Source organism: Octodon degus, unplaced genomic scaffold (genome assembly GCF_000260255.1).
Source record: "Octodon degus isolate 3935 unplaced genomic scaffold, OctDeg1.0 scaffold00023, whole genome shotgun sequence".
Classification (NCBI taxonomy): Eukaryota; Metazoa; Chordata; class Mammalia; order Rodentia; family Octodontidae; genus Octodon; species Octodon degus.
In genome coordinates this window covers 12722545-12738494 of record NW_004524599.1, presented here as the reverse complement: position 1 = coordinate 12738494, position 15950 = coordinate 12722545, and the positions used below count along the sequence as shown (strand labels likewise).

Genomic DNA, 15950 nt, shown 5'->3' with positions numbered 1-15950 from the left:
ACTAAGAAGAATATATGCAGTGTATTATTTGTTGAAACTGTACTTCCGATTTGATTTGAAACTGTCTCATTGCTATCTGTTTATCAATAAAATTTTGAAAAAAAAGATGAAACTGTATAAACCATTAAAATGTGTTTAAATGTGTGAATGGGGGTTGGCCATGTAGTTCAGTGTTAGAGTACTTTCCTAGCACTTGAGAGGCCTTGGGTTCAATCTGCAGCACCACAAAACAAAACAATATTAAAAATATGTAAACTGCCTTTCAGGATCCAAAGCTAGTGAATTAACAGTCTAAAATTTTCTGTGAAAGTTTTATGTGTGTAGACTAATATTACACATTTGAAGCTTAAAAACAATAGCAGTTGTGCTCTTTCAAAAAGTATTGGCGGAAGGTTCCCCCACACCGGTCTCCTTCACTTTCTTAATTAGTACAGTTTGTAATACATACTGGATGTCTTCATTGTGGGGAATCAGTACCTGTACATGTGGAGTCTTCATCCTTTTTATTTTCCCTTTTCCCCCTCTTCTTCCTTCTCTATGAAGTCTATGTCCCCGTGTCCTCCTGTGTCCTTGTTTTAGAAACAGACGCACTGACTTGGTTAAATGATTACAGAACTGGATGGTGCTCCTTTGTTTCTCGTGTCCTTCTTCTCAGGGAGTCTGTGTGAACCAGTGTACAGAGCTCAAGGTCCATGCAAGCAAGCTGACACAGCCTGGCCATGCGCAGGTGAGCAGGCCTTAGACAAAGCAAGTGGCGGGAGCTGCCAAGCACTGCAGGAAAGGCCAGGCTGCAAGGACAGGGACATTTGTAAAGTGATTTTTAAGCTAGGGAGGGACTGAATCCACTGGGGCAAAACTCTCAAATGAGCAAATAAGACTATTAATAAGGGAGAGAAGTTGTGCAACCTGCCCAACATTTCCTTGCTAATTAGTGGCACAGCTAGTCATATAGCCTTGCCCATGGAGAAAAAGAGAAGAAAAACATTATAAGAATTGCTTGACTTGGTGATTAAAAGACACTTGGTTGGTGTCTTGCCATGCACAGTGCCCCTAGCACAAACCAAACGAAATTGTGATTCCTTTCTGTGTGCTTCACTGGCTAAATCCTAGAACTCTGCAACTTTATGCTGAAAGTGATCAATACAAATTAACTAGTTCCCAATTATTTAAAAAAATTAAATCAAAAAGGTCACTTTATCTGAGCCTGTTTCATTTTAAATGAAAAGACAATGCAAGAAATGAAGATTCTTTTAACTTCTTTGCACTCAGAGTTCTTACAATTATCTTTAATATCATGTGATGTACATAACCTCTCCAAGTTAGGATATTTTCTGTTTGCTACTTGAGCAGTTAGCTAGACTTTGAGAAGCAGAGGAGTCCAGCCTGTACACCTTGAGGGTCTCCGCATACCCAGCCTCTTTCTTTTCATGTCCATGGGCATAACAGAAGTGTTTCCATCCACGTTAGCTAGAACTCCGTTTTCTTGAGTGGAAAACATATGCTCCTTGACTCCTTGGGATAGATAAACCCACTATAGTGAGGAAGGATACAAGAAATAATAGGTAGAAAGGCGACAGGAAAGCATAACTAAAATGTGTACTTTTAAAGAATACTGTATCTCGTGGGCTTCAGCTGAAGTGACCCAAGGTGACCCATACCAGCATCCTCTTAGTTAAGCTTCAGCTCCTGCCCTACCAGATCCATCATACCCTGAATTCCTCAGGCATAGTAAAAGTCAACAACTTGTTTTAATTGAGAAAGGAACCTGACTCTCAGATAAAGGATCAGGTTGAGTGAGCCCAAAGAATATTTAAGTTATCTATTCTAAAAAACAAAACAAAGCAAAAACTGCCCCCACCCACAGAATGGGCTACCCCCCTGCTCGGGGATGGGCACTTCTCCAGCACTTTCTGCCCAGATACTCCCAGTTCCAAGACGTGGTGTGTCTCATATCTCTGCTCTTGCATATGACTTAAATCTCCAAGAAGCCCTTATTCTTTTTAGCTTTGAAGAGGATAAAAAATAGCAAAAAAGAATGAAAGAAAAAAGAAAAAGAAAAAGAAAAAGAAAGAAAGAAGCATTAGAAACAATACAGAATTTCACTAAATAAAAAGATAGGAATTCAACAATGGTTGTTCTCTTGTATATTGTTTTCCTCACATTAGTTGTTCAGACTACTAGATATAAGCATGCTCAATTGGTCAAAAAATTGGAAAGAAGAGAGAAAAATATTTACACATTAACTGCTCCTTTCAATAGAACAGCAGAAATTAGCAGTATAATTATGCAAGCTAGCCTGTGTATATACATATATATGTTTATTTTTATCTTCTTTTTATCTTTCTTTTTCTCCTTTCCCTTGCCCCAGTTGTTCTTTCCCTTTGAATAGTTTCTTTCTTGTTCACAGTATCTATTGTACTTTTCAGACTTTATTTGCTCTTTCAAGTTCCTGTACTTGGGAGGCAATATGATGCTTACACATGTGGACTAGACCCTTGTTAATCTCTTATGGACTTACTCTGAAAATTGATTTTCCTAGCTAGGAGTCAGCAACCCTGCTACAAAAGGGTGGGTTAAATTTCTTATCTCTGCTTTGGGAATCTCACAACCCCAGCCTGGTGGCAACACCCTACATTTTTGGAATGCACCCTGCCCCACCTCACCTACAAGCATCCTAGCTTGGCGGCGCAGCACACTGCAGATTCCCCAATACTGCAGCTCTCTGCCTGTTGCCCTGCACCACCATAGACCATCACCAGCATCTCAGCATGGAACTTTAAAAGTTAGACTGTATTGTTCCATATAGAGATAAGCAAGTCCCCCAAGCTTTCTCCTGAGGAGCCTGTGACCAATGCCAGTCCCCTTCTCGTCAGCCCAAAGGCAGGGATAGTATGTGCAGATGCTGCACCTTAGGTGGCCAAGACCCAGTTTCCTTTCCACAGAAAGAGGAGAGTGAGCTGAAGATGGTTGGAAGCAGTACAGTAAGCCCGAAGGTCTGCATCATCTCTCCGGCTCTCCTCTCCACTGTTCCTTTTCCCTTTACCAAAGTAAATGGCTGCACTGGATTTGGCCAGCAGCAAGCACACAAACTCAGAGTATAACCCTAAGAGGCCATAACAATACCCCCCGAGCCTCAGATGAGGCCCCAGTTCACAGTGTTGCTTCCACGTGTGCATACTGCTCTTGTGCTCTTGAGAGGCAAAAGACCGTCAGAACTCTCCCAGGCCAGGGAGGGACTTGGCTTCCTCTGGGAATGTGTGCAGGGGAAAGGGGAGCTGGGAGGCGGGCCTGGGAGCCCGACAGAAAGGGGCCACTGGGCCGGTGGGCGGTGAGGCGGTCCATTCAAGAAGTCCTGTGAAGGCTAGGTGCTCTAAAATGAAGAGAGCCAGGTGGGCTTGCTGTGGACAGGCAGAAGCGGGAGTGGGACAGTACCTGAGGGCAGGGAAGAGGGACAGGTGCTGAGGTTTGCATGATAGTGACCCTTCCCCAAGTGGTTAGAACTCCACCGGCTCTTGTGGGTGCACAGCCTGGGAGACTGGCCTTTCCAGGATGGTGGAACAAAAAGCAAAGGGTTCTTGCTGCCAGTGCACAGGAGGAGTTGCAAAGGCTAGGAGAGTGAGGATGAGCTTCAGTGCCAGGCAACTGTGGTCACAATAACATGTGACAACTCCAGATGCAATAACGCCTGCCTGCCAGCTCCTGGAGCAGAGGGATGTCTGTCTCGTGTCGGCCCTTGGACCTTCCCCAACATACCCCTGGGTCTCATCTGGGGGCCAAGGACATTTCTTGGACCTTCCATCTCTGAAGGGCACAGCCACAGACTGCAAGGGTGATGACTGACTCAGCTCACTTCCTGTGGAGCAGTCGCGCTTCTCTGGGTCGAGGACGAGACCCCTTCGCCTGCTGTCACCGATTCCAGGCTCACATCATAAGCCTGCTCAGATTGTTTAGAGTGTTCTATATGTGGTATCCTCCATGAACACTGGATGGAGCTCCTCAAGGGCAGTGACCCTGCTGAATTTGTCTTGGAAACTTTAGCATCTGCTGCTCAGATGTGGTGTTGTGCAAGCAGGGCTTGTTGGGTAATGAAATGATGTTTATGAAATTTAGTGAGCATTTAAAAATTCCCCAACTTGTACCATTTATTCCCTGCTTGTGCTGTGCCCAGGTGCCAATTCCATGCCAGCCAAACAAACCAAAATGAGAGCAGCCCAATACTGCTCCCTGCTGGGGGTCGTGTGCTGGAGGGGACAAATCAAGAGGAGGGCAGTTTCCAAACCGGGCGACACTCATACAGCCAAAAGACACAGGGCAACCCTTACATAAAGCAGGAGCAAAGCCTTTTCATGGAGAAGCCTTTCTTGACCCCAGTAAGTGCCACTATGTCTGTCTTCTTAAATTGTTTCCATTTCTACCCTGACCTCCTAAATGAGGTGGTCAAACTGAGCTCCTCTGGGGCCAGGCGGTGCTCACTGTCCCTCGTCTCTCTGCATGACCCCTGACTCTCCTCCTCAGCGAGCCTCTGCACCCCGTGCCCTGTGTGGGCCGCGCGATGCACTGCACAGCCTTCTTCATTAAACTGTCCATGGTGATTCATAGATGGCTTCCCCAGAGGTTACCATCAGCACGCTGGGGACAGGCTGCATAGATTGCTCCTTCTGGGTGTTACCTTATGTTTGCCCACATTGAAATTCACTGCCCACACTGGAGTCCAAGTGCCCCACCTAGCTGTGCCCCCCAAAATCCCTGGCCCCAGCCTGCTGCTAAACAGCCTACCCAACCGTGGTCCTCACAAGTGCTCATGCTGTATGCGCTGCTGCAGAACTGCAAGCCCCATGAGATGAGTCGATTTCAGGGAGCAGAAACTGAAGGTGGCAAGCCAGGAGGCAGGACTGTGGGCTGTCTGTCCTCTAGTCTGTGATCATAGGAGACAGAAGCCCCAACTCTGTCAGTTAGTCCTGGAGTGTCCAGAGCCTGACGCAAGCTCTGCTCTCTTACACTCCTGAGCTCTCTCTCCAAAGTGTCCCGCTGGCTTGCTCTGTTTTGGGCACAGTGGAACCTGGCTGAGTCCTACAGCAGAAAATGCCCTGGGTCACTGAGACTGGACAAATTTGCGTGTCACAAAGAGCCATGGGGACCTACGCACTGAAGAGATGGCAGAGCATGAGACAGAGGCGCAGAGGGAGGTCACCCTCTTGTGGTGTCCTTAACATTCTCTCCTGAGGGCTAGGAGGGCAGAGCACAGGAGCACCTCATGGGAGACGTTAGATCTGGACGTAGTGTGGGGCCACCAGAGCCTGCGAGTCCTGCTAGGAAACTGTCAGGCTGTGCTGGCACTTCACACCACATATATCTCAACATGGCCAGCCAATGTCCACGACGTTCCCGCCCAGCCCTAGCCTCAGTTTCGCTTCTGTGCCATCTGTCTCTCTCACTGGCTGGCCCTACCACTCTGACAGCCCTGGCTGTCACCCAGGTCCACACTAACCTGAGGGGCATGGGCCCGCCTGAGGTAGGTGCAAGTCGGTGTGTGCTCTCCAGGGCGCTAGACACCAGAGTGTTGGGGACAGACTACATTATAGTGCTCCTGTTTTGACCCGTGAGGTTCGTTGTGAGTTTTCCACTTACAGTGCATGCTGTGCTCACCAAGCCTTGGATTTTGGATCTTAGAGTTTTGGGCTTGGGTTTCTGATCACATCAGCTATATTTTACCTCAATAACTTCTTTGTGTCTCCCTGTCAGGAAATAATATTTGCTGAGATTTCTCTCGTTTTACTTATGAGGACACCGAAGCCCAGAGAGGTGAAGTCTTTTTCCCAAAGCTACACGCCAACCGTAGCTTGGCTTGGGCACAGGTTGCAACACCATGTAGAGGCAGGTGTGCTCCGGGAGCGCCCCCGCCAGCCCCCTGAGCAGAGGAGTCCTCGGCAGACCCTGGGCTTCCTGCAATAGTTCGGCTTTGAAGTGCTCTGGAGTTTGCACTGGGGAGGTGCAAGCTTCTTGTTTTTCTCTAAAAATATCCCCAAATGACAGACATAGCAGTCATCTTAGGACACCGGCCACCTCTCTTTTGACTGCTTCAAGGTACTTAGGTTAGCAGCAACATATTGCCTCCAAGAAATTCCAGCTGTGGGACCAATAACAAAGGCAATCACAGCTGCTGACATTCATTAGACACCTGTTAGACTCAGATGTGTTGAGCGAGGTAGAGGATTTTGTCATCTCTGCTTTAGAGGAGGACAAAGACACAGAAAGGTTGTGTTTTTGCCCAAGATCACATGGCTGGCCAGTGGTAGAGCCAAGTCACTGACAGAACCCTTTAATTCCTGCTCCCTATAATCCCTTTAATCAGTGAGTGTGTCCTGTGTTGGGTCAGCCTATGCCACTGAGAATGGTCAATCCTGAGATACTGGAAACCTACCAGGAGCCATGCAAGGGTGGGAGCAGGGGTTCAGGGCAGTGGAGAGTGGGGGAGGGGCACAGCCCCACGGCCCTGGATATTGGAGGAAGGCATTGCAGAGAACAGAATTTTGAGCAGGGAATGGAGAGAGGAAAGGGTTACCAAGAGCAAGATCTTTTAGTCTCATAATTTTGAATCAATTCTGTGTAGAGACAAGTTTGGTCATTTCATGGTGTGTCCTACTGGGACTTTGGGAAGTGTTTCTTTCAATCAGGGCAGAGAGAAAATAACGCAAGTGTGGCTGCTTACAAAGTTGTGTGTGTGTGAGAAAAGGCACTGTGTGAAAAATGCCTAATAACTCTTATTTTTCTAGGTTTGCCTGCCACTGTAGGCTTTGGGGATGCCTGCTTTGGTAGGTTGTCATCACTGCATGGACTCTCGGGCCTGTCCTACTGTGATTCTGTTAGCTCAAGTTGCTGCTCAGTTCGTGGAGGGGAGCGTTCACCTTGCCCACGTCCCCCAGCTTCCTGAGCCCAGTGCCTTCCCTCCAAATGAACTGCACTAGTTTTTATACATAGTGCTGCGTGGCTACTGCCTCCGAGAGTCCCTTATTTCCACAGTCTCAGATAAGTGTTCCAGGGCCTGGTAGGCCACCGTAGCTCCTGAATCCGCGTTCCATTCTTGTACTGTGCTCAGGGACTTTGGGCTTCCTACATCCCATTTAGATGCTTTTACACCTGGCAGTGTTGTAGGGTTATTACTTTTAAAGCACAACCCTAGGAGGCCCATTTTCTAGCTTAGAAATTCCTCCCAGCTCAGTGGCTGGTGACAGCTGGAGTTGCCTCTCAATGCCCTCCCATACAGACCTTCCCAAATATCCTTTTCACTTGGATGCAGGATTTCACCCCTCTTTTCAGTGTACTTATTTGGTCTGGGGGATCACAAGGAAGAACAAGATCTCTTTGAGATTTTAGTCTCTGTGTGGGATAATCAGGTTGTGACATCGCTGTTCAGGCCATGAAAGAAGTGTATCGTTGGTGTTTGAACCAATTTCAGCTGTACTCCTATTTCTACACTTAAGGTGAGGAAATAGTCAACAGGAAGTTTTATAATCAACAAGCTGCCCTCTATTGCAGAGGTAAGAATGGGTTGGAGTTCAGAATCCAAAACAATTTGAGCTTATTCCCAGCTTACTGGATGTATAACCAGGGTGGGCCTCAGTTTCCTCATCTGTAAATGAGAATATTATTAACACTGTTCTAATAAAGCTGGTAAAAGAATTAGATAAGACCACACAGGGAGAGAGACTGGCACACGGCAGGTGCTCAGTAAATGTTAGCTATGTGACCTAGACATTAGAGAATACTCAGCTCCAACCTCCCCATCATCAACCACGATACTAACACACAAAGGTAGAGATGAATCAGTACAGGCACGTGGAGTGGCTAAAACCATGCCCTTTTTGATAGTCGCTGTCAAGTGGATGATCGATTTTTATTACTAGGAACCCACACTGCCTGTTCAATAACATTGCTAATTCATTAGCTAAGAAAATCTTTGACAATCAGACATTTCTGCCTATGGTATTGAGTGGCCCTTAAAATAGAAGAGAGAGAAACATCAGACAGAACCTGTCTTGTGTTAAGCGGGTGTTCTCCCTCTAATTTGATACTGGCCAGAGTCCTTGTAAATCACACTCACCACACTGAGTCCTTGGTGAGCTTGGAACTCACGTTCCCGTCTTCCTCCAAGAAGATGTCCATTTGCAAATTGGCGTCATTGTCATGAGCTGAGAAGTAATTGGTCACGACTCTTGCTGGAATTCCAAGGCATCGCAGAACTGCAGGAAAGAGCTGCAACTAGTCATATCGTCGCAATTTAAGAGTGTGCAGGGAACAGTGCCTGCCTGTATGAGACTTCCTTCTTTTCCAACATACAAAGCCCTGTGGACATGTCCTCAAATGTCCCAGACAGAAGAAGGGTGACTTGTTCAACCCTGAGAGCCCGAGAGTGCGACACTGCAGAACTTTAGTTGGTGCCACCTAAAGACTGCTAGAATCAAATGCAAGCTAACAAGGTTCTAATGCTTTAGTTTCTAAACATAGGACCATCAAAGTAGTAGTATTTTAGTCCACTTAATGAGACTATGTTCCTGAAAATAAATTCCAAAAAAGAACTATCTAGCAGGAAGTTAGGAATTTGCAGAGCAGACTCTCAGTGGGGTTCGCTCTTCCTGGCTGGAATTTACTCTTGTGACATGCAGTGCAGGGTGACACTACAGATTCATTTTAATTGTTAGATAATAAATTACCTGGATGCATCTCTTGCCATATGTACCTATTGATTAAACTTAATCCAAATGCCCTGCCTGGCTCCCGGGACGCCAGACATCAGGATTCATTGAAAATAATTCACCTGACAATTTTAAGATTAATGACTTGGCTTGCTATTTTTTTTCTCCTCCCTCAGAATAGTTTAGCATTTTTTAAACAAAGACTCTCCACCCCCTTCAGTAGAACAACCTTGGAAGTTCAAACTTGAGTCTCGCAGAGGCTCAAGGGATTTCTTCCTTCAATGCCTTGATCTCGGCACCCCACAGTCATTGGGGGCAGCCACGGCTGGCTTTCCATGCCCGTGTTCCCATTGCTCTGCTCTTTCTGTTCACCCACAGTCTCACCCAGAAGAGGGCTGGCACTCTTCCTCTATTCCCGGTGAATTGCAGTGTTTGTGTGCATGCTTAGGATTGAACCCAAGACCTGAACAAGTGTTCTTCCACCCGGCCTTGCCTCCAACCCTCTAGTGTGAATTTCTGAACTCTGATTCACTCGATCACACAGTCAAATTTGATCTAGAGTTCGCTTTACTTATAATTTTGAGGGGGTGAGGCTGGCCTTTGGGGCGTTGCTCCTGCTGCTCTCCAATTTCCCCCATTCCCCCTCGGGTTTATTTTCACTGCGAGTCCCCACAATGTGTTCCTGCCTTTTCTTTTCATCTGGTTTCTTTTCATTTTGTGGCCAGCTCAGCCAGCCCCGGGGGTGGAGCTGGCTTGCCATGTGGTGCTGGGGATCAAACTGCAGTCCCTGCACTTGCCTAAACTTGCCTAAGCTAACCTAAGCAGGCACTTTAGACCTCTGAGCTACCTCGCCAACTCCCCTGCCTTTTCTTAATACACCATCAAAGCCCATTTGCTGGCACAGACTTGACAGCCCTTTTATACGTAAGGGGCACAAATGTATGTAAGGTGCTGCCCGCCTTATCTGGTTTCTACTCCTAAAGGACTTGAGCTAGGATAGTGCAGGTCTCGGCGCAGGGAGGATGTGAGTCTTCTCTCTTCCTGGACTCATTTCGCAAGAGTGGCTGCCTCTGCCAGGAGGCCTCTCATCATCCTGGCTTGAGGGAGGGGGTCCCGTCAATGCTTAGCCCATCACAAGGCCCAGCCTTCTAGGGCTGTGCGACCAGCCCTTCTAGGAGACTGATACTTTTGACCTTTACAGCTTCCAGGAAGAACGGATTCCTTTAGCTCTTGGATAAATTGAAAACGCTTAAAAAAAAAAAAATTCAGAGGATGCCGGGGAAATGAAACAAACAAAACAAAATTTAGTTTCTTTCTACTTGGATCACTGACTAAGTCCTGGACTCTGACGACTTGGAGCAAGTCTGGTAGGTTTCATCAACATTTTTCAAAATGGCCCTGCTGCAGTCTTTATTTTTTATTTAAAAAATGCTAACTAGGTAAAGCATTCTTTATTAATGAGCAGGCAGGAAGGACATTCTGGCTTGAGCTTAATGTTTTTCCAAGGCTGTAGAAGAGGGGTCTGAATAAAAATCATTACCAGTGTGTAGTTTAACAAATGTATTTTTAAAAATATTCGTTGAATTAATACTGTAACTTTATCTGGGTCTAGAGAGGCCAATGCCATTTTGAAAAATGGTGCACAGAGCTCAAGAGAATAATTCTGCTTGTGTCTGTTGCATTCTGCAGATTGGATGCTGGGGAGATCAAACGTCAGAGGGGCAACGGGAAGGGAAGATTGCTCATAGCATTCTGATACCTAATTGCTCAGGGGCATTGTGACTCAGGTGTGGAAATGGGGATGAGGCTACCTGCTAAATCCCCTTCATCACTGGGATAAAAATTATGTGGATATAGTTGTAAAACTTTCCAATAATGAATAAGCACATTTATATAATGTCTCAATAATCAGTAAGCAGTATATCTTTCCTTATTCTTTTATTTTTAGTTATAACTTTTTTAATATTTAAGAAATTGAGCTTATGGAGAATAAATGGTTCATTTTTTCCCCCGGCATCCTTACTTGGCCCTGTGACCTCCACTGCTCTGGATGTTAAATGATAAATTAAGAAGGAAACAGTACATCATTCTTTTCATAAAGATTCTGCAGTCACAGAGACCATGAGCATATTTGACCCAGTGCAATTTAATTATGCATTGACTACATCCCAGAATACTCACCCATAAATCCTATAGAGCCAACAGGGACTGCTGAGTCTCTGTGCCAGGTTCCAGATAAAATGTCTTGAAGTGAAATTTCTTTGTGTTAAAAAAATATTACTCAGTTGGCTACTTACATGTATTAAAGACACCAGCAAATACCCAGCACTGGCCATACCGGACCGGATTATCAGAGCTTTTGTATTCCAACAGGATGTCAACACTTCCAGTCCAGGCCGAAGGGGGAACACCATAGGCATAAACATTGTCCCAGGATCCCACTATGACGCCCTGGTCGTCTTTGGCGTTAATCTAAAGGGGGCCACATGAGGTGAGAAGGAAGAAAGGTCATTCAGAGGAGTCCCCTCCAGACTGCAACACTGAGCACAGTAAGGCTTCCCGGCCTCCCCTGTCCTGCAGGTAAAGACAGTCCCACTCTGTTCCAATCACAGTTGTGTTGGCAGGAGAAATGCTGTAAAGACTAAGTGTGCAAAAAGGAGACCAAATACCCAAGGCTGCCTGTGTAACTGCGGTTGATTGCACTCAAGTGAGCCCCACAGCAGGTAGGGACATCTCTTCCACACAAGGCACCTGGATAGGGCCACAATGGTGCTAGGGTGTGGAGTAAGGATGAGGGGGTGGAGCACTGCAAGGGGACCTGAGGAGCAACAAGATCAACAGGCCTTGTATTGGCAGGAGGAGGACACACAGCTGACACATGAGGGAGAGAAGGGTCGAGTAGAGTTGCACTTCTATGAGTGATGGACATAACGAATTGAAAAGTTAGCATGTTGTCACAGGCACCATTATGGGTAAATAAGAAAATGGCTTTATATATGTGATCAACAGAATTTATTCCTTGAAATGTTGTTAAAGGAATAGTACCTTTGTAATTGTTTAAAATGATTAAAGTTTTACAGCTTTGTTGAAAGGAATTTCTATCTCCATAAGGGGCCTGTTTCAATATGGAGAGATTTAAATAGAAAAAATGGCTACCTTGAACCTTTGGGAAACGCTTGCTACCCACTGAAACTGTAATGATCACAGACCGAAAGTCAGGTACACTGTCAAATGAAACCCTGAGAAGTAACAGCTATGGGGCAGCCCGCCAGTTTTTTCTGTACACTGTGGAGTCTACCTTTTCCAATGCGAACCTCATCACACTGAATTACAGTCAGAGGGACTATCAGTGGGGACCAGTGGGTGTTTTTTTTAAAAAAAAATTAATGTAAGCACTTCAACAATTCTGGTAGTTATGATCGCTGTTTGGAGCCTCATGACACAAGCATGGTCAGCCATTTTGACATTGCTGAGGGGCTTATGGGAAATGCAGGCAACTCCTCCACCAGACCATGGAGTAAGTCTGCACTATAACAAGGCCCACAGGAGGTCTGGGTATAAATCAGTGTGAGAAGCAAAAAAAATGGATTATTTTTTCAGTGTACTGAAAAGATATTGTGAAGCGCATTAAATCATGATTTCAGATACAATTTAAGATATGTACATTTGACGTATGAAAAATATAGGAGACCTTTTGAAATACAGTGAACTTGCTGCCTCACTAACCAATAACACTGCCTCAGCACCCACCCAGAGATCTCATTTTGGTTGTTGCACTTAGCTTTAGAGAAGCCCATCTTCTTCATTAGTTTAACAATTCAAGGAGAACAGAGATAAAAGTCCTAAATTCCAGTAAGTATGAGCAAAGAATTGCTGCTTCCTAGTTGTTCAATAACCACTGGTATATTCCTTAGACATATGGGCTTTGTACTCTGAGAAAGACCTTGTCTCTGGGAAGAGATGAGGAAGAAGCTTGTGAAGTGGAAGTAAAGATTACTAACATTAAGACTGAAAGGACAACAGCCAGAGTTGCAGCCCAAAGGAGAAAAGAAAATCAGTTGGGTAGGATGGTGGTGGTGATGGCATTGGGGGCTTTGTGCAGCACATGGTACACAGCTGGCCAAAGAGTCCATCCACGGAGTGGGTCAGTTTCAATTGATGGCTCATGAAGCAAAATGGCAGGTGCAGAAACCTCTGCACAGGGTTCATATACACAGGTAATATTAGATGAAACTGAAAATGCCAACAGAAGACACTTAAAATGGCTAATGTCTTCTACTGTGAGAGACAAACCTTCAACAGAAATGTGAGATTCACCCTACCTCTGAGTGACTCCAAAGAGAAAGTCACAGAAGATGCTGTCTAGCCAAAGACTCTTCCATTTCATTTTTCTATTTTTCCTACTCTGTGTGTAGTTAGGCTAGTTGAAAGTTTCAGTAACTTCCAAGTTAGGGTGTTTGATGTAGAAAAAGAGTAAATCTTTGGAGGATTCTGAATGATCAGCTAGTTGCAAATTTATGTCTCTGATTTGAACTTGGACTTTAGTCCAGAGATTATGAAATTGTGAGGTTTCAGTAGGGTTTAGCCAACCATCTGACTCAACTTATGATCAAGACTTCCTGTTATTTATTTGATTATTTGAAAATCTGTCTCTGTTGTGAAGCTAGAAAAGTACCTTTGTACACTGCAGTGTGGATGGTGTCTGTGTGTAGACTCGACTTTTCACTCACATTACCATTCCTTTATCACAGAGTAGTAGAACAGGACCCATGAATCCCACAGGTAAAAGTTCCGAAACTGCACTCTGATGACTGATTCTCAGATAACTAGCCATTCATTAAAAGAGCTATTTTTAGCATAAGGTTGAACCCAAGAAACTCAAGGAAAGAGTAAGAGGTGGGGAAACTCTCTTCTTTATAGACCTTTTCATTTTTAATGCTGAGCTGTTCCCCTGTTGCTAGATAAATCACAACTCCCATTCATTTGCATTTGACCAGATTAGCTACTGTTTTCTAATCAGAACACTGATTTCTATGGGCCTGAGACACTAAGGGGTAATGTCTTTAGTGACAGGTATAAAGAGTCAAAGTATTATCTCCCTAAACAAGGTATCTTGGGGGGAGGGGTGCACTTCAAGGACACACTGGTCCTTTTGTTTGCTAGTTGGTTTTCATGAAGTTATGATTTAACCAGTGCCAACCTAATCTGTCTTGGTCTTGGGTTACTACAGATCAAGCAGAAACTAAGAAGTCAGGACTAAGGGCAGGTAGTGCTATATAATTTCAATATGGCTGCAATGAAATATTTTCCCCAAATGCCTACAGGACTGAAAAGATGAAGGAGAAAAACAACCTCCTCATGGTACTCCCAGCAGTCCCAGTGGTGCAGTGATGCAATGAACCACAAGACATAGTGACAGAGAAGATGAGGGCGCTGGGGTGAAGCAAGCAGCCATCAAGTGCAGACCCTGACTGGAACCACCTGTTCTTCAGGTGTCTTATTGTTGGATTAACACAATCCTGAATTTTTAAAATTTATCTTTGCAAATGGAACTAGAATGTGAATTTTTCTTTTGTGCTGGCCAAAATCATGAAAGCAACTTTTGTGGAGAAGGAAGTGAGAATGTGGCTGCACATCAAGAAAAGTAGACACTCTGAGACTAAGATAGGGAAAAGAGACAAAGTCCTGGAGTGCCAGCCATGAAAGCATGATGTATTTCCACTAGGGAAGTGGAAATAGGAACTTCTCCAGGAAGGAGAAATTCAGCTCACTCTTACAAGGAAAAGTAGAGTCCAGATATTCTACCAAAGATCGAGTCTATACAATGAGAGAGCAATCTGTACTCCATGCTGATGCAGATTTTTAGTCAGTTTGAACTTTAGGAATGAAATGAAATTGATCATCTAGACAAAAATGCAAATTAGCAACAAGTGAGGAGATCTGCTGCATTTCAGATTCTTCGTGGTACCATTCAGGAAATCCCTGGTGATATCAACAGAGCCGGTAGAGAAAGATCGACCCAAGAGCATTATACCCAGCCAAGATAGCACACAAGTGTGAAGATAGCCAGCACACACACTCAGCATGGAGGTGCTAGGCATTTGACGGCTATTATAAACTCCTAGAAAAGTAGAACCAAGATAATTAAGGTCTGACTCATAGGGCCCAGAAACAGAGACTCTGCTGTGAAAGACTCAGTGGTGAGAAAAATCCATGTAAGTTAAGTGTTTTGGGGAATTATAAGATGAATTTGAAAACTTAATATTATAAAAACAATAATCACTGTAGGAAAAATTAGATGTGAAGGAGGGAGAATATGAAAATGTTAATGAGTTTGTCTCTCATAGTTAATTAATGGCATCTAAATTAAAATGTGATTTTAAAGTACATAATTACTTTATTCTTTTAATGGTTTTCATAATTTTTCAATAACTTTAGAGGGATCTGTTAAGAATTCATGTTCTTATTGGGGAAGAAACATTTATTTTAAGTTGAAAATTTTATCTTGTGGTTACTCAGTTTTATCTTTTATTGAAGTACAAATTAATAAAACAAAGATTTGCAGATCATATATTTAGTAAAGGGATAATACCCAAAATATATAAGGAACTCACATACAGAAAACAGCCTTTTAAAATCTGAGCAAAAGATCAGGTCAGAAATTTCTTCAGAGAAGGCATGAGAATGGTCAGTAGATATGCGAAAAAATGTTCAAAACCTCTAAACCCCGAGGAAGCGCAAAGTTAAATCCCAATGTGGTGCAATCTTACTCTTGTTGGAGTGGCTGTTATGTAAGCGTGAGTGATAAATATCAGGGAGGACATGAAGAAAAAGGGACCCTGCATGTCACTGGTGGGGCTGTAAATTAGAGCCATTTTAGACAACAGCACCCAGGTCCCACAAAAAATTTAAAACAGAATCACATGTGACGTGACACCCTAATTCTGGGGATGTGAACCAAAGAGGTGAAGTCAGTCTCTCAGAGGGATGTCTGCCCTCCCTGTGCACTGTGGCGCTGCTCAGGCGCTCCAAGACGGACAGGCCACGTAAACATCTGCACATGACAAAGAAAATGTGGCAGTACACTGGGGGAATATTATGCAGCTGAAAGCCTCAATATGTAAGAAAATTATGGGAAGAATTTGAAACTTTGATCTTTAAATTTTAAATTTTCCTAGATTGCTTAAATTCTTTTTAGAAGGAGGGTCTCTCTCTCTCTCTCTCTCTCTCTCTCTCTCTCTCTCTCTCTCTCTCTCT

General features: G+C 44.4%; 1 protein-coding gene across 1 annotated transcript in view; it reads right to left on the bottom strand.

Moving 5' to 3' along the window:
- The window catches only part of F13a1 (coagulation factor XIII A chain), a 183814-nt gene that overhangs the window by 70073 nt on the left and 97791 nt on the right, over positions 1-15950 (bottom strand). The window contains exons 7-8 of the mRNA XM_004628451.2: positions 10991-11165; positions 8102-8240 (exon numbers count right to left, since the gene is read on the bottom strand). Coding sequence (XP_004628508.1) covers positions 8102-8240; positions 10991-11165 — 314 coding nt within the window. The remainder of the gene's footprint in view (positions 1-8101; positions 8241-10990; positions 11166-15950) is intronic.